This window comes from Cebus imitator, unplaced genomic scaffold (assembly GCF_001604975.1).
Source record: "Cebus imitator isolate Cc_AM_T3 unplaced genomic scaffold, Cebus_imitator-1.0 Scaffold674, whole genome shotgun sequence".
Classification (NCBI taxonomy): domain Eukaryota; kingdom Metazoa; phylum Chordata; class Mammalia; order Primates; family Cebidae; genus Cebus; species Cebus imitator.
The window spans coordinates 52,459-75,515 of NW_016107989.1; the positions used below are offsets into that span (position 1 = coordinate 52,459).

The window sequence follows — 23,057 nt, forward strand, 5'->3', positions numbered from 1 at the left end:
CAACAAACAAAATCATTGTACCATAAATGAGAAAAAGGTAACTGAAGTCCATGTTGGCAAAGAAAAACATTTATCACTTTGCTTCTGCCATAAAAACATTATGTTTTTCTGATGCTCATAAACCAAGTAATGAGTGTTTTAAAGTTTAAAAAGTGTTTAGGGCCATTATGAAGATCTCATTTGTTAGACAATTTGTCACAGAAAAAGAGTGTGCATGATCTTCCTATAAAGAGAAATTATTGCTGTAGATAATGAGGTCTATAAAAAGCTGTCTCCATGCAAAATTCTAGTATTTTACCTCTACACTTCTGTTTTTCTTGGGTCATAAAAAGTTAAGAACACGAAAGAACTACCACTAAATTTTAACAGGTGATATAAAAATACATTTTTAAAATTCTAGATTTCAGATGGTAACACTGTATGCTGCTGTGTATCCTAATTCAATCTTTTAGTAATTCAAGATTTTTTTCTGAAATCATCTTTTTTAAAGTAAGGATTTATCTGTTTGGTTTCTGGACAAGTCATCCTTTGTCTTCTTTAAATTATAATAATTTATCTTTGCTTGGCTTAATGATAATCTTTTCAAATCTTTCCTAAGAACTGTCTACTCACTCTTCCCATGAAATATGGCAAATCAGTAAATTATACAGTAGATGATGATAATATCACTGATCCCTATACGTGTATTTATATTGTGATAAGAAATTTCTTATGTATATCTGAATACATTTATAACTACTCCCAAATATTCCTTAGCAGCCCCTTGTCATACCTGAGAACTATCCCATTATCCAGAATTATTAGGGAAGTAGTGCTTCTGATAATCAGGACTGGCATCCTAAGAGTCAAAATTCTACTTTAACCATTGGGATGGAAATCTTTCTCAAATGCTATCTGTCTTCTAAAATTACTAGTAATAACATTTTCTTAATGACAGAAGGCCAGTCTTATGACTCTCAGAATAGATGGAACAGCCATGACATTGAATGGTCTCTGACAGTTTTTCTTTCTTGCTTTTTTTTTAAGATGGAGTCTTGCTCAGTCACCCAGGCTGGAGTGCAGTGGCATGATCTTGGCTCAGTGCAACCTCCGCCTCCTGGGTTCAAGCGATTCTCCTGCCTCAGCCTCCTAGTAGCTGGGATTACAGGTGCACGCCACCATACCTGGCTAGTTTTTTTGAATTTTTAGTAGAGATGGGGTTTCACCCTGTTGGCCAGGCTGGTCTTCGAACCCTTGACCTCAAATGATTCGCCTGCCTCAGCCTCACAAAGTGCTGGGATTATAGGCATGTGCCACCGCGCCCGGCCCATTCTTGCATTTTTTTATTCCATTTTCCTAACTCTTCTGTCTTTTCTGTTTGCCAGCACAGTATCTACTCTCCCTTCTTAAGATGGTCTATGTGTCTGCTTACAAGAGTTCTTGCATTTTTTAACTTGTTGATTGAAGTCCAATATGGACTGGGAAATTGAAGGTTTTTGTTAAGCTTTGTCTAAAACAGAACAGCTTTTGTGATGCTGACTTTGGCTATTCTAGACCCTTCTGTCTTTCTCTTAGTAGTCTCTACTCTCTTAGCAGTAGAGACATTTACCAAAGAAATGCCTTCTGGATATGTGGGATAACTGTACTGAACTAATGCACAGATTTATTGTGGTAGAAACAGTCAGTAACATGCTATCGCCAGAAAATATTAAGAGCAATGATCATACTTCCTCCATAATTCCCATTATGTAAAGTAGACGAGACCTTAAAATATAGAGGTAGTAAACCCTTTCTAAACTTATCATTTTCTTACTCTACACACCTAAAGACCCACACATATTTAGGCAGTTCTTGCAACTGATCTGTGTAAGATCTGGAAACTTACACAGAAAACTCAGCACGGTAGAAACTGCAGAACTGGGCGCTTGCTGCTGAACTCTGCAGCCTGCAATACACTGTTCAGTCTGGGCATTGAAAAGAAAATCGTTCTCTCATAACTTCTTTCGATCAATTTTACATCGTATTGACGGTATATTGCCATCTGAACCAAAGAACCAAATAAAAAATCATAAAATGTGACCATCTGAGGATGGCCTGGTAACTAATATGCGCTACTAAATTCTTATTGACCAGTAGACATTAATAAATAGAAAACACTGCACTGCTCAAGGAAGACATGTGGACATAGTAGTTGATAAATGCTCATGTTTGATTTTTTTCACTCAGCCAAGCACAGGGGTGGGAAGTGAGGTACAAGAAGATAAACGGGGCTTGGCTTCTGGCCACAGGGGTGCACAGACCAAATTTTCTTCCAGAGGACAGTCTTAGCAGCTCAGAAGGACTCGTTGTATGAATGAATAACTAGTGTCACTGATTCTTAAATTTGATGTTTAGATGTGGTGCAGTTCTTTGAACTTTAACATGTCTTTTTTATCTGTCTGCTTTTAGGAATTTTTTCTTTGTTACTAATTTTGAGCAATTTGATGAAAATATACCTTGGTATCGTTTCTTCATGTTTTCTGTGCTTGGGGTTCCTTGAGCTGCTTAGATCTGTGAGTTTGTGGTTTTCATTAAATTTAGAAAATTTTCAACCATTATTTCTTTAAATTTTTTTCTGCCCTTTCTCCTCTCATCTGGGGACTCCATTTACACACATATGAGGCTACTTGAAGCTCACTGATGCACTGCACATTTTTTCTTCTTTTTTTCTTTGTGTTTCCTTTTGGATCATTCCTATAGCTGTCTTGAAGTTCACGAATCTTTTATTCTGTAGTCTTTAATCTGCTGATAATCCCATTCCACATAGTTTTTGTTCAGGCATTATATTTTAATTCTAGAAGGTTGAGTTTGTTCTTTTATATATTTTTCCTATTTCTACTTTGTGAACATATAGAATATAGAGTTTAAAGGTTGAAGTCTCACATTCAAAATCTTCTAGAGCCCAAAGACATTTCTCCACTTTTAAGTTGTTACGATTACATAATGACATAAGTACTTCTCAAGGAAAATGATAATTGATAATAAATTAAAAAATAAATAAAGGAAGAAAGAGAGAAAGACGAGAGAGAGACAGAGATAAACAACATGTTAAGATGGCACACCAGATTTGCCACCATCTAGATGTTTGTGTCTTAGTCAGGCTGATGCCTGAAGCCCAGAGCCTATTTCCGTGCATCTGTTTAGTTAATGATGCAAGGCAGGGGAGCTGGGTAGGATCGTGTTGCTCTTGAGCGTGTGAGTGCTCATTGGCACAAACGGTGTCTTGGCCTATGACATCTTGCTGTCATCCTTGCATCCAATGTTGTGATTGACGTGCATGATATAGAGTGAAGCAGCCCTGATTTTCCCTGTTTGCAGGTGACACATCTGAGACACAGTGATGTGCTGTAATTTTCCCAGGCTCACTGTGCTCAGAAAAGGTAGAGCCTTAGTTTGAACTGTGATTTTAGTCAAAGCTTCCTGGATCACGCTAAACTTAGAGAGAGGCATAAGACCTAAGGCCTCGTTCCAGGAAGTGATTTCCATCTGTATCTCTTTCATGCTCCTGTAAGACTATGCTCTGGATGTTGACCTGGTGCAACTCTGCTTTTGAAGCTTTTCTTCACCAATCTCTGCTTGCAAGCAACAGATGGGTACAGCTTTAGGGCGGTCTATGGGCAATGTATAGAAAAGGGCTAATTATGTCCATCCCTAAGAAGAAGTGAGTCTGGCCATGAGGCAGTGGCCAGCTCTGTGGGAGGAACTGTCATGGGCTGGGGTCCATGAGCTGGGATGGCACACCCAAGAAAGAAGGAAGTTCTGTAGCTTGGACCGTAGCAATGGAAACAAAGGATGACACAGAGAGAATGACAAGAAGGCAGACATCCAAAAGAACAAGCAAAGGGGAGGGTGTAGTTACATAGTGCTGAGGCTAGGGTGTGTGGTGTGTGTGACACCTATGGCCTTGAGCTTCTGAACATTATCTGTAGTTATGTGTATATGTTAACATCGTTTAGAAGAAAATAAATGTCAAGGAAAGGACTGATTGATGATTATCCCACATCCCAGGATTTGATGTGAAATGTATGGAACATGGATGGCAGAAGTGTAAGCTTTCTCTCTCGGTATTCTCCCCACCCGCCCTCATTCTTCTAAGAGGTCACACTTTTTTAGTGACAAAGCAAGTTAGCACACTGGTAACTAGACTCAGGAATTGCTTCCTAGGGTGAGTCTCTTTCTTCCCAAAATGAGTGTCATGAAAACCAATCAGGAACAGTGTCAGTTGATAAGGACTCAGAAAAAGGCTGTTCTAATCTCCTCTCCAATCATACATTTGCTTTAACACTTTTGCCAAAGTCAACTAACAACACTATTCTCTGTAAGCCCATGCTTTAAAAACACAAAGGTTTCTTTTCTTTCCTTTTGGGACTGGGACCCAGCACATTTTAAGTGTTCACATGGGGTTTTACACACAGGTGTTTGGGCATTAACTCTCTTACCAGTTAATGATAGTGCTTTGAGAAAATGTCAACCTGTCACAATCTCCACTGAAAACAAAGTAGCTCAGCTACATGAATAGAATGAAAAACACTTCACAGCATTTTCAGTGACTATAATCACATCTGTTCCTCTCTGTTTGTAGTGATCTTCAAGGACCCCTGAGCCTTTAAGACAAATTTTTAAAAGGAATGCATTTCCAAGTAAAACAGTTCAATATAATTGGTTTTCCTCTAATGTCCTAAAAATCTTTATTAGAATTGCATTTCTCAAAACTGGACTTGTATTGTTTTCTGAGGAGTTGCTCATAATTCCAGCTTTCTTTTTATTGTAATGAACTGGCCATACCTTCCAGCTCCCTGCAGCCAAGTTCTGCAGGGCGCCTGCCGCCCCTTCCAGCGTGTCTGGATTTGAGCACTCAGAGAGCAGTGTGAGGTAGGGTTTGACTATTGATGGGTGCCACAGCATCTGGATCCCTTTTGGTGGTTCGGCACAGTCTGGAAGAGGTCCTACTCCATCCCACTGGTGGAAGAAAAACAAGAGAGCAAACATCTTTAACAACTTTATGCTTCCCAACATTGCCTTCCTCAAACATTGCAGGCAAAAACAAAAGCAGAGCGTTATCACAGTTGGCGAACACAGACTACATGGAGGCTACTGCATCAGCAGTCCAGGGATCACTAAAAATAAGAAGCCATTCCTGCCCACCGAGAGCTTGGGATCGAGGGTGGAGGGTGGATTGGAGGATGCACACAAGAGAATGTAACTGCAAAAGAGGTGGATAAGCTCTCCAAGACTGATTCTAACATGTTGCTGTAGGAAGGAAGGGGAAGAGATGAATTAATTTTGATTGAGCAGGTTGGAAGAAGGATAAAGATCAAGGTAGCATATTTTATAGTAAGCATACTACAGGTGCTACTTAATAATTATCAACAATCAAATGCCCTCACTTTTTATGCATAATTATTAATGTGATAAACGCCTATATAATTTGTTACATACATACAAATTGCGTACTATTGCTGCATTTAACAAATGAGAGAATCGATAAAAGAGAGAAAGTGCTATGGTTTATTAGACACATTAACATGAGCTATAGGCAAATCTAGATCTTAGAGCAATCATGATAGTTAAATTTGCTTTGAATTCAATCTAATGAATAACAGGATAATGTGTAATTCAAAATTAATTACACATTATTTAGAAGTTATGGCTTGCATGCTCAAAGGAATACCAGTCAACCATTAAGAATGATCCTTAGGAAGACTATGTAGCAACTTGGACAAATTACAACAGTGAAAGTTAAATGATCAAAGCAGGATGCAAAGTAGTATGGGATTTGTACTTTATTCCAAGTAAAATGCATCATAAAATACCTGTAATTATCATAAAAATTTATTAATAAAATGTCTTTTTTTCTACATGTCAATCTTCCTGTTCTATTACTCTTACCATTTTAAAACTATTAAAAATTAAAATAATGATTCTGATCTCTGATTACACAAAGGCTTTGTCTTTTGTGAAAACAATGAGTATAATAAAGGTAGAAATGAAAGATGCTATGCTTTTAGAAAAAATGTACACATATTCAGTTCTGGGAAAAATCACTGTAAAATAAAACAATTTCTGTATAATTTTAGTGTGAGAACATGAAGATGTTTAGCTTATTAGTGTATTTATTAATGACTACTTAAAAGACAGTATAAATGACACACACTAAACATACTTGCAGATATTTTATATATATACATATATGTGCATGTACAGATATGTGTGTGTATAAATATAAAAAATAAAACCATATTTCTGAACGTAGTCCTAAGTTCTGAATATTTTACTCCAAGAAAATATATGCTTACTTTGTATCCTTGCGACATAAAAATAGAAAAGTGAGTAGAGATGCTGTTGTCACAAATAATTTCAAAAATTTCATTATTTATTTCCCAAAAGAAGCTAAAATGCTTGTCTTTTTTTCCTCAATGACGATACAGCTTAGTTTAAATCAAGGCTAAAGCTCAGAGACAAATGACATCCTATTAAAGGTCATTTTCAATGAAATGTCACTCAATTTTAACTTTATAACAAGTACACTCAGTGTGGAACGCTTCCTGTCCTTTTAACCAAAGCCACTTCTTAACTATTCAAAGATGACTTTGCACCTGTGAACAGCCTATCAATAAACCCAATACATCTCCTTTAAATTAAAAAAAGAAGGAAGTGAACCAGCCCTGTCACATTGCTCCTAGTTCATTATTTGAGCCTGGCTTGCTGCACTGAATAGAAAGTGGGCACCAGAAGAAGACAGCAGTCATTCTGTAGGTTTGTCCATTTCAACGACAAAGCAGTAGCAATACTGGCCTCTCAAAGGAGACCAGCTTGGGGTAGTGAATCTATCTGCTAGAGTGACAAGAAATGGCAAATTATTTCTTTTATTTCATTTTATATCTTGTTATCGCCTTAAACATTTAAAGCAATTACTTTTATATAAGAATTTGATAAAATTCAGAAAAATCAAAGTGTGAAACTTCCAACTCAACATGGATGAGATTTTCCTCTGATGTAAGAGCTAACCTAACAGCGAGAGGTATGCAGAAGTAGTATTTGCATGCTCATTACAAGAAGAGGGAAAAGTAGCCGTGTTATCTTTTGCTGGGTTTCATCTTGCTCTCCTTTTCTAGCCTCTGTGCAATAAAGCAGGATGAATGGTTAAGTCAGTAGACAACTTTCTTCAGGCTCTGACATGTCATCTATGTAGCTCTTAAATACCTTTTATTACAATCCTTTCTTAATGGCTACAGAGAGAATCGGAAAGAAATAAAAGGACAACTGATGTGAACACAGATAATCTTTGATGGCAACTGGAGATGGAGTTCAAAGGGGATGCTTGGCCATTTTAGCACGTTGATGGTGCCCTGGTTTGTTAATATTGAAAAAAAAGGACTATTTCAAAGCCACTCAATGTATCTGCCAGACCTTTATCTGGGTACTTTATTCAAACTTTTATTAAGTTCATGAGGGAAAAGTATCATAAGTTAGTAGGGGAAAAGGCCTATTAAGAATAGATTTCCATAAGCTGTAAAATGACTGGAAGTATTCTTTAAAGACTTGGGTTAACATACTTGAAATTATTTTGTCTAGCTCATCAACATCAACAAGGCACTAGGGCAATGGTGAGGTCAGGATCAGACTGACGTAGGTGAGACAATTCTGCACATGAAAACTTTTGATGCTGGAAGGTGAGGATTCATGAAAAGTCATGGGATATACAACTCTTTTACCTAAGTAGAAATACTTTATTTATAAATTTAAATATAAGGTGTTTCTATCCTAAAATATCTACAAAAATGTGGCGTTATCTGAAGGCATGCAATGGCTTAATCTTTAACATAACTGAAGCAGTGATCGCAGTTATTTAGTCCCAAAGAACACAAGACGAAACTTAGAAATCTTGTGCAAACTGTGTTCATTCTGGAGGCCTACATCTTGAGGACCTGCTACCGAAAACCCTTTAAGAGCTTGAAATATGCAAAGAAAACATAAAGAAGTAAAATGTCATCAAGTTGGGAGAGAGAACTTTCTACATAATAAATATAATAAAGAAAGAACACATGAAGACAAAGTATTTCCACAACAGCAGGGGCGGCAATGCCAGGAGAGGATTTTTGATTATGTTATCTGCATGAGGACTACACATGAGAGAGAGACAGAGAGAGAGAGGAGTGTGTGTGTGTATGTTTACATATCTTCATTCCTCAGGTTGCAGTTTAAAAGTAAAGCAGAATAGAGAAAGAAAAAGAAACAGCATGAGGAGAATGGCATTTGTGGTTTTAAAAAAAGTTTTTTTGGCTGGGGTGGTGGCTTACGCCTGCAATCCCAGCACTTTGGGGGGCTGAGGTGGGCAGATCACGATGTCAGGAGATGGAGACCATCCTGGTCAACATGGTGAAGCCCCTCCTCTACTAAAAATACAGATGGCGCACACCTGTAGTCCCAGCTACTCAGGAGGCTGAGGCAGGAGAATCGCTTGAACTGGGGAGACAGAGGTTGCAGTGAGCCAAGATTGGACCACTGTACTCCAGCCTGGTGACAGAGTGAGACTCCATCTCAAAAAAAAAAAAAAAAAAAAAAAAAAATGGTTGGTTTTGCTGGGTTTCAACTTGTTCCAGCTTGGGGGAAATTTTCAATGAAAATATCCCTTCCTCCTCAGAATTTTACTCCTTATGTTTGAGAGTTACATAAATGTTCCACAATTCTGCACAACATGCTAATTTTCATCTGTTATATTTTAGCAAATAAAATTTACAAAAGTTGTAACAGTCCTAAGTCTTATAGATACTACTTAAATGTTCAAATTACACTTTGTGCAAATCATTTACATGTTGTTGAACAGGAAAGTATACCAAAGAATATATTACTGGCATAATAATAAGCCTCCACTTATGAATTGTCTTGCTTAGGGAAATTTATAATTTTACACACATACTTAGAGTTCATAAAGCTAAGGATTAAGGTGGTTATAACCAGAGTATTTGAAAACTGAGTAATTGAGAATTAAAGCTCTGTTGGTGACAGACTGGCAGCAAAGCAGTGAGTGTATATAGATCATAGAACAAACCAATAGATTGATTTTTTGCCACCCAAATAGTGCCTCACTCAATAATGTATCAGCACGTTTTTTTTCCACTGGCTTCAAATATATGACTGCATGACTAATATCCATAAAAATTTGTCTAACAGTTTCTGTCATTCAATTTCTAAAATTGTATAGAATTGAAAATATGTATTCTCTCATTAAGAAGGAAATGCTCAAAATCTTTTCAGAAAAAAAGAATATCGAGCTTCCCAAGACGGGAGGTAAGGGACGGCTAACATTTAGACATGATGCTTTTTGATATGATCACCATAGCACAGAGGATACATAGTAGCCACTGTAAAAAAGGCCTGCTTAGGAAGAAAATAACATATGTGTGGGGATCTGCTCAATGTGTATGTCAAAAAGAAAGAAACCTTTCTTTGGATTTGCTTTAAATACTTTGGCTTCCATGCAGGGCTTACATTCTATTTAGAAGATTTCTATCTCAATTGGGTTTGAGAATGAAATAGTGGAAGCCATTTGCTCCTTATATGAAGAGAAAGATGGAAGTTAGGGACAAAAACCTGAAAATAGGCTGGGCACAGTTGTTCATGCTCATAATCCCAGCACTTTGGGAGGCTGAGGCTGGTGGATCACTTGAGGTCAGGAATTTGAGACCAGCCTGGTCAACATGGTGAAACCTCATCTCTACAGAAACAGAAAAATTAGCTAGACAAGGTCAGGAGTTTGAGATTAGCCTGGCCAACATGGTGAAATGCCGTCGCTACAAAAATACAAAAATTATTCGGGTGTGGTGTTGCACACCTGCAATTCCTGCTACTTAGGAGGTTAAGGCAGGAGAATCACTTGAACCCGGGAGGCAGAGTCTGCAGTGAGCTGAGATGGCGCCACTGCACCCCAGCCTGGATGACAGAGAGAGACTCTGTCTCAAAAACAAAAAAACCCTGAAAGTAAAGATGTCAATATACTTTAGATTAAAAAAAGAGATTTTGTAAACATGGGGTTCTTTAAGTTATGGGGACTCACAGGACTCCTCTAATGATCACATTCATAAAGCCCCTAATGAATGAGAAGAATTACAAGACAATTTCTTCTCTTCCCTCTGAGCTGTACTACCAGTGCTCTAGTCTTTGATCTCCAATGCACTGGGCTGAGTACTGAGGAGACTCCGACAAGGAGCAGTGAGTGTGGAGAAGGATTTCCATTTCAGGAGAAAAAGTGCTAAAATACACAGGTCCTCTTCGCACATGTCATCGGCTTCATACGGTCTCCACCAGTCAAGTTTGTGTGCAGAAAAGGCCTTTTACTGCTGAGTCCCATCTTCAGAACAGCAACAGAAAAGGCTGGCCTCACCAGTGGAATGCATCTCCATTACCGAGATTTCTCTACCAATTAGGGAGCATCGCAGTCATCACATATGTGCAGGCTTACTTTCATTTTTAAAGATCTTTCAGTGAAATCAACAACAGACCAGAGATACTGCAAGATAAAGGGAGTGGATTTGCAGCATCAGGGAAACGTTATGATTTTAAGATCCCACTCCTTCCTCTCAGGGGAAGTCACACATTGCAAAATGTAGGAAGAAAAGATGGCTCTAAGTAGGTAAACTATCAGAGAATGTTCTCTCAAGCAGGGTCTGGTTGAATGAAGCTGCAGCCAGCCCTACCTCCTTTAAAAAGCAACAATCAAAACCCAAGTCCATCCCCCATCTGCCGCTCTTGCTTGGCCTGCTTTGAACAGCAGGGTTATTACATAATTTGCCTTTATAGTGTTTCATGGCCACTTCCAGCTTTTGGGGGCTTAAAGGTGGAAGGATAGAGGTGATGGGTATTTTAAAACTCCAGTTAACTGTAAAAAGCCAGAGAGAAATGGTTCTTTGTGTTGATTCTTAGGAATTTCAAAGAAAAGGGTATGCGAGTGTCTGAATCCCCCTAGAAGCTGTTCACAAGACTTTGGCTGCAGCTGAGGTTGAGGCTGTGCAAAGAGGGAATCAAGTCGATGGCTAATTATCTGTATTTATGTGGCACTGCATTGTCTCCAGGCTCTCCTTGCAAAAGAAAGACGGGGTTTTGCATTTGAGAGATTAGAAATCCACATTAAAGAGGCAGGATAAGGTGTCATCTGAACAAAGCATTAGGGCAAAAGAGATTCAGGAATAGCCTTGCTGATGTATCTCCTCCTGTGGGGGGCCAAGGGGCCCTCAGGAGTGAGGCTGGTGATGCTGTCCACTCCACAGACTGTCATTACAAGACCGGCCGCTGTGCTGTGCCCTATAACGGACAGCTGTCAAGGCTGCTCGGGTGACTGGGCCTGCCTGTCCCTTCCCAAAGTCACCGTGATGGAACCAACTGGGGCATCGCTGATGCTCATCTAGAATTCTCTCTGCTACTAATTTGCCATCCACATCTAGGGAAACCTGGGCCACGGCAGTCCCTGTTACTGCCTTCTAAAGGGGCTTTGCCCCTGACGTGCCAACTTCCTTCGGATAATCCTGTGGTCTTGGTTATTTGTTATATGTTTGGTGATAGGTCCTTCAAAAGACAATCTAGTCCAATGGTCTTAACCAGCAATTTTAACACCCAGGGGGAAAAGCAGCAATGCCTGGGCATTTTTGGTTGTCATGGCTGTGGCAGAAGGTGCTACTGACATCCGGTAGGTAGAGACCAGGGAGGCTGGCAAATACCCTGCCACTTAAAAGTGCTGCTCTTTTAGTTTCAGTGAGTTCATAGACTTAGAATGAATGTGCAGGCCAGCTCCCTGAAACAGAGAGGTATGCTGTCCCAATTGTGAGTGGTGCTGAAGTCCAGAGGCCCTGGTCAAGTTGTAAAGGACAGTGTTGATGGTGTGGAAGACTGAGGGGCAAAATGCAATCAAGAAAACTAGATGAGACACCTGAGACAGAGTTCTAAGTCTATGAACTCACTGAAACTAAAAGAGCAGCACTTTTAAGTGGCAGGCTCTGTTTTCTACTAGAGGTGAGAAAGAAGTAGAGGAATCTGGTTCATCCATGGATAATGGCAGGGGAGAGTTGCACAAAAATGTGCAGCTGTAATCTTTGTAGGCTCATGAGATATGCTGCTTCCAGGACATGAAATATCATGCCTTGAGTCCACAAGTTCTGGCATATGGCGAGGTGAAGGCCGAGGGAGACCATACTAGAACCGGCCAAGAGGAATGGGGCGGCCGCTGAAAGAAGCAGATGGTTAGAAAGGAAAGGCTATTAAGAGGCAAAAGAAAAAGTATGTTACTAATGAGAAAATGAAAACTGGGAAAAAAGAAAAATACCCTGTGATATTAGGAAATGAAAACCTAGGTGCATCCAAATGTCATGAAGAGCAGATCCATGGAGTGAAAAGAAAAAATCGAGGCCATGAACAGAAACTGTCACTGACATTTAGAGTGATCAAGATAAATTCCGGTTTGTGTATTCAGTCTTAAAAACACGCATTTGGTCTAGCTATTTCACGTCTAAGAATTTATTCTTACGAAGTGATTAAGGGGGTAGGTGAGATTTAACCACACAGATGTGGATTATAGTTTACATTAGTAGAAACTTGGAAGCAATCTCATTTTCTAAGAATAGGGGATTGGTAGTCCTCCACCATGGGATTCACAGTAGCTTTCCCGCATTCCAGTGTGAAGAACTGCTTACCGGAAAGGAAAGAAGTCAGTCTGTGTCTACCGATAAGCTGCCATAAAGCGGTCAGCAGAGTGACGCAGAGCGGGCTTGTGTTACACCTGTCCTGCCCATCGGTGGTGTAGCAAGGTGGGTGGTGGGGCTGTCACCTGGGGCAGGTACTAAGAGGCCGAACTCTTTGCAGGGAATGTACAGGCAGTGAAATGAATACAAGTTGGGTTTTGGTTCATTACCATGTGCAGATAATGCTAAATGATTTCACTGATAAGAGACCCCTCCTCATAGGGACACAGAGCCCCTCCTCACTGCACACTCTGGATAGGCCGCTATGTGCCTTCTTTATGAACAGAATGCCCGAGGTTCACCTAGGGTAACGGTTGTCCCAAGAGACTACAATTCCCAGCCTCCCTCGCAGCTCTGGTGAGCCACAGGGATGTAACAGTGATGCGTGAAACTTCTGGGTGGGGCCCTAAAGGAAAGGATACTCCTGTCTTCTTTCCCCCATTTGCGCTCCTGAGCTATGGATGTGAAGAGCCAGAATCTGGACCATGAGGAGGAAGGCAGCACCCTAAAGATGAGATCTCCCTAAAATACAAGGAGCTTGACCTCTGAAGACTCAAGAGACCAGAGTTCTACATCAGTGGAAATATCAACTATAAGACCTTATGAATTTTACTGTCTGATATGGGCCCTAACAGAAAAACATCTGAAAGGATATATGCCCAGATGTTAAGTTATCATTGTGAATCTCTCTAGGAGGAGGCACGCTGAAGGTATGGGTATTATTTTCTTCTTGGAGTTTAGTGCTATTTTACTCACATATTATTTACATGTTAAGTGTGTACGTGTATACCTAGATATTTATCATTAGTATCTATTTTGTCTGGAATGAGAAGAAACTGTTATTTAAAGTTCAAATCTCCGCTGTGGTCATTTGAACTAGTAATAAAATTCATGCTTGTGTCTTGGGACATTGCACGCTGTTTATTTAGCCTTAGAGTCTCACTTTGGGGTCAAGAGCATCCACATGACACAGCAGGCAATGTGTGAGCTTTTGAAGAAGGGGTAGCCAACATTGATATCCTGAAAACCCAAGAAACCCTTGTAGGTGATGGGACTTCATGCTATCTCACAGCGCCTTCAGTGCAAAGAATTCATTTAGTCTGGCAGGATCAAAAGTCCTGCTTCTCCAGGAATACTTTGAAACACACACACACATATATATTTGTTGCATATAAACTTAAGTTCTTAGATAATAATAGTAATTTAGATGGTGCATTTGTTTTGGTGGCGATGGCAGATTGAGAATATTGACTAACAATGAGATAAAGGCAGCACTGTCATGAAAGGCTGAGGAACAGCTCAAAACACGGTGTGGGGGTAAGGGGGTGGCAGCCGAGGATGCTTGGCTCACAGCGGCCCTTGGGGTCAGGTCTCACCAGGAAAGACACAGACAAGTCTGGGAAAAGTCACAGCTATGAGCATCCACCCAAAATTAAACCCACAGCAAGAGCTAAGGGCCACCACAGGCCACAGCCTAATTGGGACCAGGCATTGGGCTATAAGTCACAGACTGAATATAAGACCCACACAGCCCTTTGCCAAAAAGAGCAGAAAATCCGCTCTTTTTGGGGATCAATTGCTATACCTTACCCATCATATGATAATAACTAGCAGAGAAGTTTAAATAAAATTATGGAGAAGTAGATTAGGGAGCAATTGTTTACTTGAAAGAAGTCTTGGAAAAACAGAGGGGATGTTTTATGTGCTCTTGAAAGATTATTCTCCAACTAGTGGGTGGGAAAAGGGAGTGCCAGGCGGTGGAACAGCATGAACAGAAGCCTAGAGGCTGGGCTGCGGGACCCTCAGACAGGCCTGGAAAGTGTACAGGGAAGAAGCCTTCAAAGTTCTTCCACGACGTATCTTTCATCATGGAAAAAATAAGGGCGTATTGAAGTTTTACACAGAAGCCCATTCCTATTGCTTTCTGCATAAAATATCATCCTGTATATCACAGGTGACTCTTCCCAATGATTTATGCATTGGGCATCTACAACTTAAGAAAGGGGTGAAAAGGGCAAAAATATTTACTCTTAAATTGACTACAGTGCACTCAGCTGTGAAACAAAGATGATCATGAAAGAAGGCCTACCAGATAAAAATAGTGGATCAGAATCCTGTTTGAATTCTGACAGGTTTGTGTCCTCACCCATGTGGACAGATATATATTTTTTACCCATTTGAATTAAATAACTTTAAATTGATTTATAAGCCAAAAAGGGAGGTTTAGAATTCCAGCAGATCTTGCTTATTTAGTTTTTGCTTTTCTCAGTGACCCTCTGCACACGGTCAGTCTCACACTGACAGCGTCTTGAAGAAGGTCTGACCTGACCAGCAGCTGGTGGAAGACAATGTCCTGTCACCTCCAAACTACGTTTATGCAGCACCCACCTCCGGACGCCATCACAGGCTCGTTGGCCATATCCCACGTTGAAAAACAAACCAAAAAACACTTATTGCCACAAAAGGTGCAAAAAGTAAATGAATCCATGTTGTCTCCTCCTATTTCCATGGACCCCAAACTTTGGATTCCCCCCACCAACTCTTCAGTGACAGGCTGCTGGCACCAAGGCCTGCTGAGGGAAAGGAGGGTCCTGCTGGGGGAGATGCGCCTTCTTGGGTGATGCACCTTCTTGGTAGATGACACGCAGACTGTTTCACGGGCGGCTTGCCCAAAATGGACTAGAGAAACTAGCAATTCCTTTAATTCAGCAACCCGCACAGAGCAGATTCAGAAATGGCTGAGTTTGCAAGGACCTCTTAGACCAGAATGTGATGCATAGAGTGTCCAACACTTCTGCACACAGGAGCTCGGAGTCTGATACTTCCAGTATATTCAATAGCAGCCGCTTCTTGAACCAAGAGCATGCATGCAATGTATCTTTGTGTCATATATTTTCTTGGGTTATCCCTACAGGGATTTTAAAAAAAGTTTCTGAGATTTTTCTTATAGCTAAATTTGACATGCAGAATATTATAGTGTCTTTTTAAGGTTGAGAATACCAATGCCAAATGTAAGGGTCAACATAAATTTCTGGAATGGAAAAAGCTCTGGAGGTCATCATTAACCAATTACTATTTGGATCGATTTTACTCCTGTTATAACATTTGGCTCCTCTGTCCTGGAAGTCTGTGTTGTAGACTAGATAACCTTTCATGTTAAATAATCTCTTAAACCTTTCAGTGAGGTATAAATCTATTCGAAAAAAACCACATCTTTATAAGCATATATTAACTTAGTGCCCTTTTGAACACTATTTTTCAATGCCATTTGCAAATATTATACATGTAATTTCCATTGCAGAAAATTTATAAATACAGAAATACAAAAATAATCCATCATTATTTTCTCTGGGATCTCACTCTGCTTTTTCAAGAAACACATATTTTGTACATGCAAATAGCATTCTGTATTTGCATATGACATATAACACAAAACTGGCCAGTCTGTGTCTGTATCATCTATACCTATATTTATGTACACACTTGTTTTTATGTTGCTTTTTCCACTTTACTTGTATTGCATATTTTCTCTACTCTCCAAATACTCTTTAAAAACCTGACTTAACATGTAGTAGAGATCCCAGGGACAAATGATACCCATCTTTACATCTGCAAAGCTCGCGCTCCGTGTAAGTTCCTTGATGAGATAAATCAGTTTCCAGGCCCTGAGGTTAGCCTCTGTTTTGGTGTTAGCAAAGGTGGGGACACTTTGATCTCCCGTCACTCCCTGTCCTGGTTGGGCCTGTGGTGAGGGGCTTGGTCTCTCAGGAGCTCCCCGGGACAGGAGGGGAGGCTGTTCTCATGCATCAGGTTCAGGGGTGCTGCCTAGCGGCCTTTGTTTTGCTACAGGGGAACCTCCTTCCAGCTATAGCAGGTGAGGGCCATTCTGTTCTCAAGTGGCCTCTGGCTCCAGCTGAACACTGTTCTGGATTCATCTGAATTGTCCCCCACGGCCACGCTTCTAATGCCATCCTGCGGAAGGGCTATGAATTCTCTGTTACCCCCATTTCCAATGGGAAGTGTGAGACTGAAAATCCAAACACTTCAAAGCCAGCGATTAAATACATGTTGGATCTTGAGTCTCCCTCTCTCTCTTTCCCTTCTTATATCACATCTCCTATTCCACCTATCCCTGTCACCTGGGTGGTGCCAAGCCCGGCTCCGACAGTGCTCTCGGTAAATGTGTGAATTAACACAGCGCCTACTCAGAGGTGGAATGTCAGAGCTTGCTAGGGGCTCAGGTGGCTTTTCTTTCTTTTTTAAGAAATTTCCTATCTTGGCTCAACTGCGAGGTGTGGGGGAAGTCATTTCACGTCCCATTGTCTCAGCTGTGAAATTCCCACAGGAAGATTGTGCAGATGGATGAGTGATTTTACCTCCTGATGAAAATGCAGGGCTCACTCTCTCTATATACAGAGGAAATATTAAAGTTGCAATTAGGGAAGGGGGTAATTGCATGCAGCTGCAAGCAGCCTGCATCACCTGATCTTGGGATTTCTTTTTCTTCTTCTTCTTGCCCCAGCAACCAGAGCTCTCAGCGTCCTTGCCATTGGCCTCGCCACAGAGTAGCCCGTCCAGCTCATCCGTGCCCATGTGCTGTCCCTGAGACGTTTCTGCCGCCAGCCGGTACGAGAGGTTCCTTAAAATGCACACACAGTTTTCAACGGTCTGCAGAACCCAAAAAAGAAAAAGGGGAAACAGAGGAAGAATGAATAAAACTAGCACTGAGCACTCCGTTCTTCCACCTGGAAAGGCATCTTTCTCCACAGACACGTTTTTCTTTGGAAGTTTAGCAGCCAGCTTCTGAAAGCACCCCTGACGGCCACAGTGCAAAACAATTAGAGAAACTTGGAAAGGTCTTAGGACCTTCCCCCGCAACAACGAAACTACTTACCAGAAGTTACTTCTATAAACATCTGTCTTGTTGATTGAAATTCACGTGTGAGAAGGGAAGAATGTACAACCACAAGAGATCCCAAATTTCCACTAACAGACAGCAGCACTCCCACCTCTGACTCCCCAGCGGGGGATTGGGGATCGGGTAATGAGGAGTCACAGACTTAGAATTTCGGTCAGCTCTGGTGGGTGACACATTTACTGCCCACTAGAGCATTTTCTGAGTGTCAAAGAGGCCACAGGTGCAAACCAGGGTTGTCCCAGGCAAGTGAGTGGCTGTGATCACTTGGGGGCGTAAATATTTTTAGTCTGCATTATTTTTTGAGATGGCTGACACTTATGTTCTCTTAGCAAAAAGATTAAACAGTGGTTAAGGACATATGTTGTGGAGCTGGACACCTGTAGAACCCTAGATGTCTGATTTAGCTGTGGGACTTTGGACAATGCACTTGACATCTCTGGGACTCAGTGTTCCCCTTTGTAAAATGGGCACAGCAGGACCCACACATTAGGTTGCTTGTGCATTAGGGGAGCTAAAATATGCGTGTGTGGTATGCAGAATAATGGCCCTCCCACAGGTCTACATCCTACTCTCTGGAACCTGCGAATATGTTAGGTCACATGGCTGGAAGGAGGCGGGAATTATTAAGCTAATCAGTTGCTTGGCAGAGAGGAGGTTATCTGGATTGTTCAGGTGGGCCTGTGTCATCACAAGGGGCCTGTATGTCAAAGACGAAGGCAGGAGAGACACAGTGATGTGAGAAGGATGTGGCTGGCCATTGCCGGATCTGAAGATGGTGGAAGGGGCCACAAGCCAAGGTATGTGGGTATTGTCTAGATGCTGAAATAGGGAAGAAAACGAATTCTCCCCAAAACCTCAAGAAGGAGCACAGATCTTAGGACATTTTAATTTTATACCAATGAGACCTATTTCAGACTCCTGGTCTCTAGAGCTATAGGATCATAAATGTGTGTTGGGTTCGGCCACCAAGATTGTGGTCATTGGTTATGACAGCAACAGGAAAGTAACAAGCACACAAGTGCTGGGAAGAAAGCAGGAGCACACTAAAGGTTCAAATGCTCTTCAAAGGTTCATATCATTAACAACGACAGGAGACGGCACAGTGCAGAGGTCCAGAGCATGTGACGTAGGGCTAATCAGATTGGCTTCCAACACTGGACCCACCATTTCATAATTGTGGGACCTTGGGCAAAGTGCTGAATCCTTCTGTGCTTCTGTTTCCTCATTTGTAAGCTGAGGGCCATATTAATAGTATCATGTACAGGGCTGCAGTGAGGGTTAATAAGCTAATAGATACAGCTCTTTGAATAGTGTCTGCTCAAAAGTGTTTGCTAAAATCTTCTTCTGATTGCTAAGAAGAGGGGTGAGCAAACTGCTGCCCATGGGCCTGATCCAGCCCACAGCCAGTTTTACAAACTTGCTGTTTTACTGGAGGACAGCCGTGCCCATTTGTTTATGAACGGTCTGTGGCTGCTTTCATGCTACGATGCAGAATTACATGGCTGTGACTGAGACAATATGGCCCACAAAGCTGGAAATATTTATTCTCTGACCTTCTGCTGAAAAAGTTTGTTGGTTAAGACAAAACTGGCTGGGCGCGGTGGCTCGCGCCTGCAATCCCAGCACTTTGAGAGTCCGAGGCGGGTGGATCACGAGGTCAAGAGATCGAGACCATCCTGGTCAACAGGGTGAAACCCCATCTCTACTAAAAACACAAAAAATTAGCTGGGCATGGTGGTGCATGCCTGTAATCCCAGCTACTCAGGAGGCTGAGGCAGGAGAATTGCCTGAACCCAGGAGGCGGAGGTTGCGGTGAGCCGAGATCGCGCCATTGCACTCCAGCCTGGGTAACAGGAGCGAAACTCCATCACACACACACCCACACACAAAAAAGACAAAACTGACGTTTTGACTCCAGGAATCACGGAAAGAGGGGGAAAATACCCAATTTTTAAAATAGGTGAAATAATGATGAGAAAAAAAAATAAACTGAGCCAAGTTTTATTTTAAGAATCTTACCAAGTTGGCTATCATTTTTCAGGCAGCTGCTACATAACGGCCACCCGTGAAGGCACATAACACAATTCCACTGCACAGGTGAAGGGGAGGAGAGCTGAAACTGTGAGTATCTCCCACCAGACTGAGCTGCTTCTGTGCAGTCCTGGGGTGGGACTGGAATGAGCCAGGGCTGCTGGGATCGTGATCCTGCACTGTTTCCCTCCATTGACTGGAATTTGGTGAAAGGTAGCGGGTGCCTTGTACTTATTACCAAGGGCGTGAAAAATCTACGAGGAAAACTAGTTTTCAGGAAATATCTCTGGAGCCTTTATCATTCCACACCTTTCTTGTCAGCTTTTCAAGGTGTCATGGGCTGCTAATCCTGCAGGCTCTGAGTCAACCTGATTTTCTATTCCAAGCATCCTCTCAGCATCAAAAACTGGACTGGCTGGCATGAAAGCAGGTAAACTCAGGGCAATGCATGAAAGAGAGAAACGATTCTCATTGAAAGGAAAATGTTATGGCATAAGTCAGAATGATTTTTAAATCAGCTCAAACTGATTTTTCTTACATCAAAGACTTGGAAGAATAAACTTCTTTCTCATTCCACTGTTCGTCTTCCCCAGAGGCACTGCTGTTCCTCTGTTTAACAAATGACTACTGGGGAATAAATCTGCAGTTGCGAAAAATGCTTTATAATAGAGCTGCAGCTGGGGAAATGATTTGGGAAGAAGCTGGAAGAAGAGAGAAAAAGTGGGGATGGGGTTGGGTGGGGAGGGAGGAATGGGGGAAGGAAGGTCGCAGGGACCACACTTAACTTTCATTTAAGCCTCCTGGAGTTTCTCAGTCTGGCTTGGTTTGGAAGAGTTACTTAATTCAAGAGTTTTTCTCTAACAGATGGGGAGAAAGAGAAGATAAAATCCCTGGGATCCCAGCAGGAGCAAGGCAGCTGGCAGCTTTGCTTGGGACGTCCATTGCTGTCAGCAGGGCTCTCAGCAGTTCTTTTTGATTATCAGGGTCATTCTGACTCCTTATTTTCTATCAGAAAGGGTTAATCTGGAAGTTGTAAGAGTGGTCTACCATATGTTATCCAGTCAACACACTGGCCCAATTGTAGGACCAGAGCCACAATCTTGTATGGAATCCAGTCTCTTTTATGTATTAACTTCTTGGGCCTTAAAAAGGAGGTGTACTCATTCAGCCCCATCACCCTCAAGTTGTCATTGTTAAAGCTCAAAAGCAGCCAAGCAGAGGGCTGAGTGGAAAATGATGGTACAATAATAATATGTTAAAACAATAGTAACAGGTGCTACATAAAAATAGTAGGTAGCACAATCCAGCCAGTGAAGCACCTGCTAAGTAACTGATCACACCTGATCCTTTCAACAGCCTTGGCATTCAGCTATGATTATGCTCCTTGTCAGAGTTAAGGTCACTTGGGTGTGACGCTCCAGCCAGTGGGAGGTCGAGATGGCACAGTGCACTGGCCCTGTCTTGATGCCAGCTCAGGGCTCTTCTTACTCCACCAGGGATACCTGAGTTTTCTAACTCCAGCCGTGAATACTCCCAATTATTTCAACTTCCCCTTTCGAGGAAAATTCGGACATTAGAAAAGATGAACTACAAAGTCTCCCAGGGTTTTAGGAGTCTGGTCATCTGAAACATCAGAAAGAAGATGTTCGTGCCATGTGGGTTCTTGGCATGGCTCCTGAAGAGTGCCTTAACCTTTGGTGCTGGTGACCACACTTGGCCGAAGCATGAGGCTGTTGACTCTTATTTTCAGCTGGAAGGCCCAGCTAGTATCAAAGCTCGTTTCATAACCATCACAGTAAAAGGTATAGTCTCCCAGTGCCTCGCTGTTTCACCACTCTGAATATGAGGATGCTGAGCACCATCGCCTCAGTGGTTTACTTTCAGGAGCTCTTTGAAAACGCATGCGTCTATTACTCTAACAAGCATTTGTAAATACTCAAGACATCTTGACTGGTCACTTGATTAGGGATTTAATTTTCCTGCCGATGATATTAAAAGGTCTAAAATGGTCACGTAAGGGCTTCTGTGAAAGGGGAATGCTTACTCTTTGGTACATCATGTTCATCTTTGAAATTAAAAACACACAGTCAATGAATGGATGTGAGCCTAACTGCGCAGAAGTTAAAAGATGACAAGTGGTGCTCATATTGTGGTGGACTAGTACTCACAGGGCTGACGTCTCAGAGGAACCTTGCACTCAAATCTTTGGGGAGTGAGACTCAGGCATCAGTGATTTTCTAAATTTCTTGGTAACGCTAATGTGTAGTCAGGGTTGAGAAGTGCTATGCTCACTTATACACACAGCCAATTCATGACTACATGGATAGAAACACATGTTCTTTACCTAACTTTGTAACTAAATTACATTATTCCAGATTCCCAATTAGAGAGTCATATTAAAGCTCTATCTACTATGGCAGGTTCTTAATCTAAGATACACATCAAATGACTTGATGAACTTCTAAAGGTACAAAAACTTGAGACCGGAGTTAAAAAGTTGGGTTCAGAGGACTGCAATAGGGTCTGGGCAGATGTATTTACATGAACACTCCAAAGGCACTTCTAATGAAGAGACAGAATGGAAATCACAGGATTAAGGCTGAGGTTCATAACCAGGGATAATTTTGCTATCCACAGGATGTATGACAGTGTCTGGAGATGTTTTTGTTTGTTACTAGGGTGGGGATGGGGCTGCTACTGGTATCCAGTGGGCAGAGGCCAGGGATGCCGCTAAGCATCCTGCAGCACATGAGACAGTCCCATGACAAAGAATAACTCAGCAAAAATGTCAATAAGGGTGGCTCTTGAGAAATCCTTATTAAGAAATCACATTTATTACCTGCATTGCTTTATGAGTATTGGTAAAGTTTGTGTTTGTAGCAGGATATTATGAAATCACTTTACAAACATACAAATGAATCAAACTTACTTAAGACTAAACAAAATAGTTCAAACACTGGAAAAGCCCACCCAATTCTATTCTGGCTTGTGAACTAAGCCACACTGAATAGACTTTGGTGATTTATTATGTTGGGAAGCCTCATTTATTTAGCATTGCGACATTTATTAGATCTTGCAGGCCTTTCTAAATGGCACTTAATGTAATTAACAGCTGTTAAAAATCAAGTTTATAAGACTATGGGATTATTCAAATCTCAGGGCTGGATGCAATGGCTCACGCCTGTAATCTCAGCACTTTGAGAGGCCAAGGTGGGCAGATCACTTGAGGTCAGGCGTTTCAGACCAGCCTGGCCAACATGGTGAAACCCCATCTCTACTAACAGTACAAAAACAAAATAGCCAGGCGTGGTGGTGCACGCCTGTAATCTCAGCTACTCAGGAGGCTGAGGCAGGAGAAT

General features: G+C 41.5%; 1 protein-coding gene across 1 annotated transcript in view; it reads right to left on the reverse strand.

The window, feature by feature from the left end:
• Positions 1-23,057, reverse strand: part of LOC108295990 (catenin delta-2) — a 688,803-nt gene that overhangs the window by 40,020 nt on the left and 625,726 nt on the right. Inside the window, exons 13-14 of the mRNA XM_017518360.2 lie at positions 17,232-17,417; positions 4,804-4,977 (exon numbers count right to left, since the gene is read on the reverse strand). Of these exons, the coding sequence (XP_017373849.2) occupies positions 4,804-4,977; positions 17,232-17,417 (360 nt within the window). The remainder of the gene's footprint in view (positions 1-4,803; positions 4,978-17,231; positions 17,418-23,057) is intronic.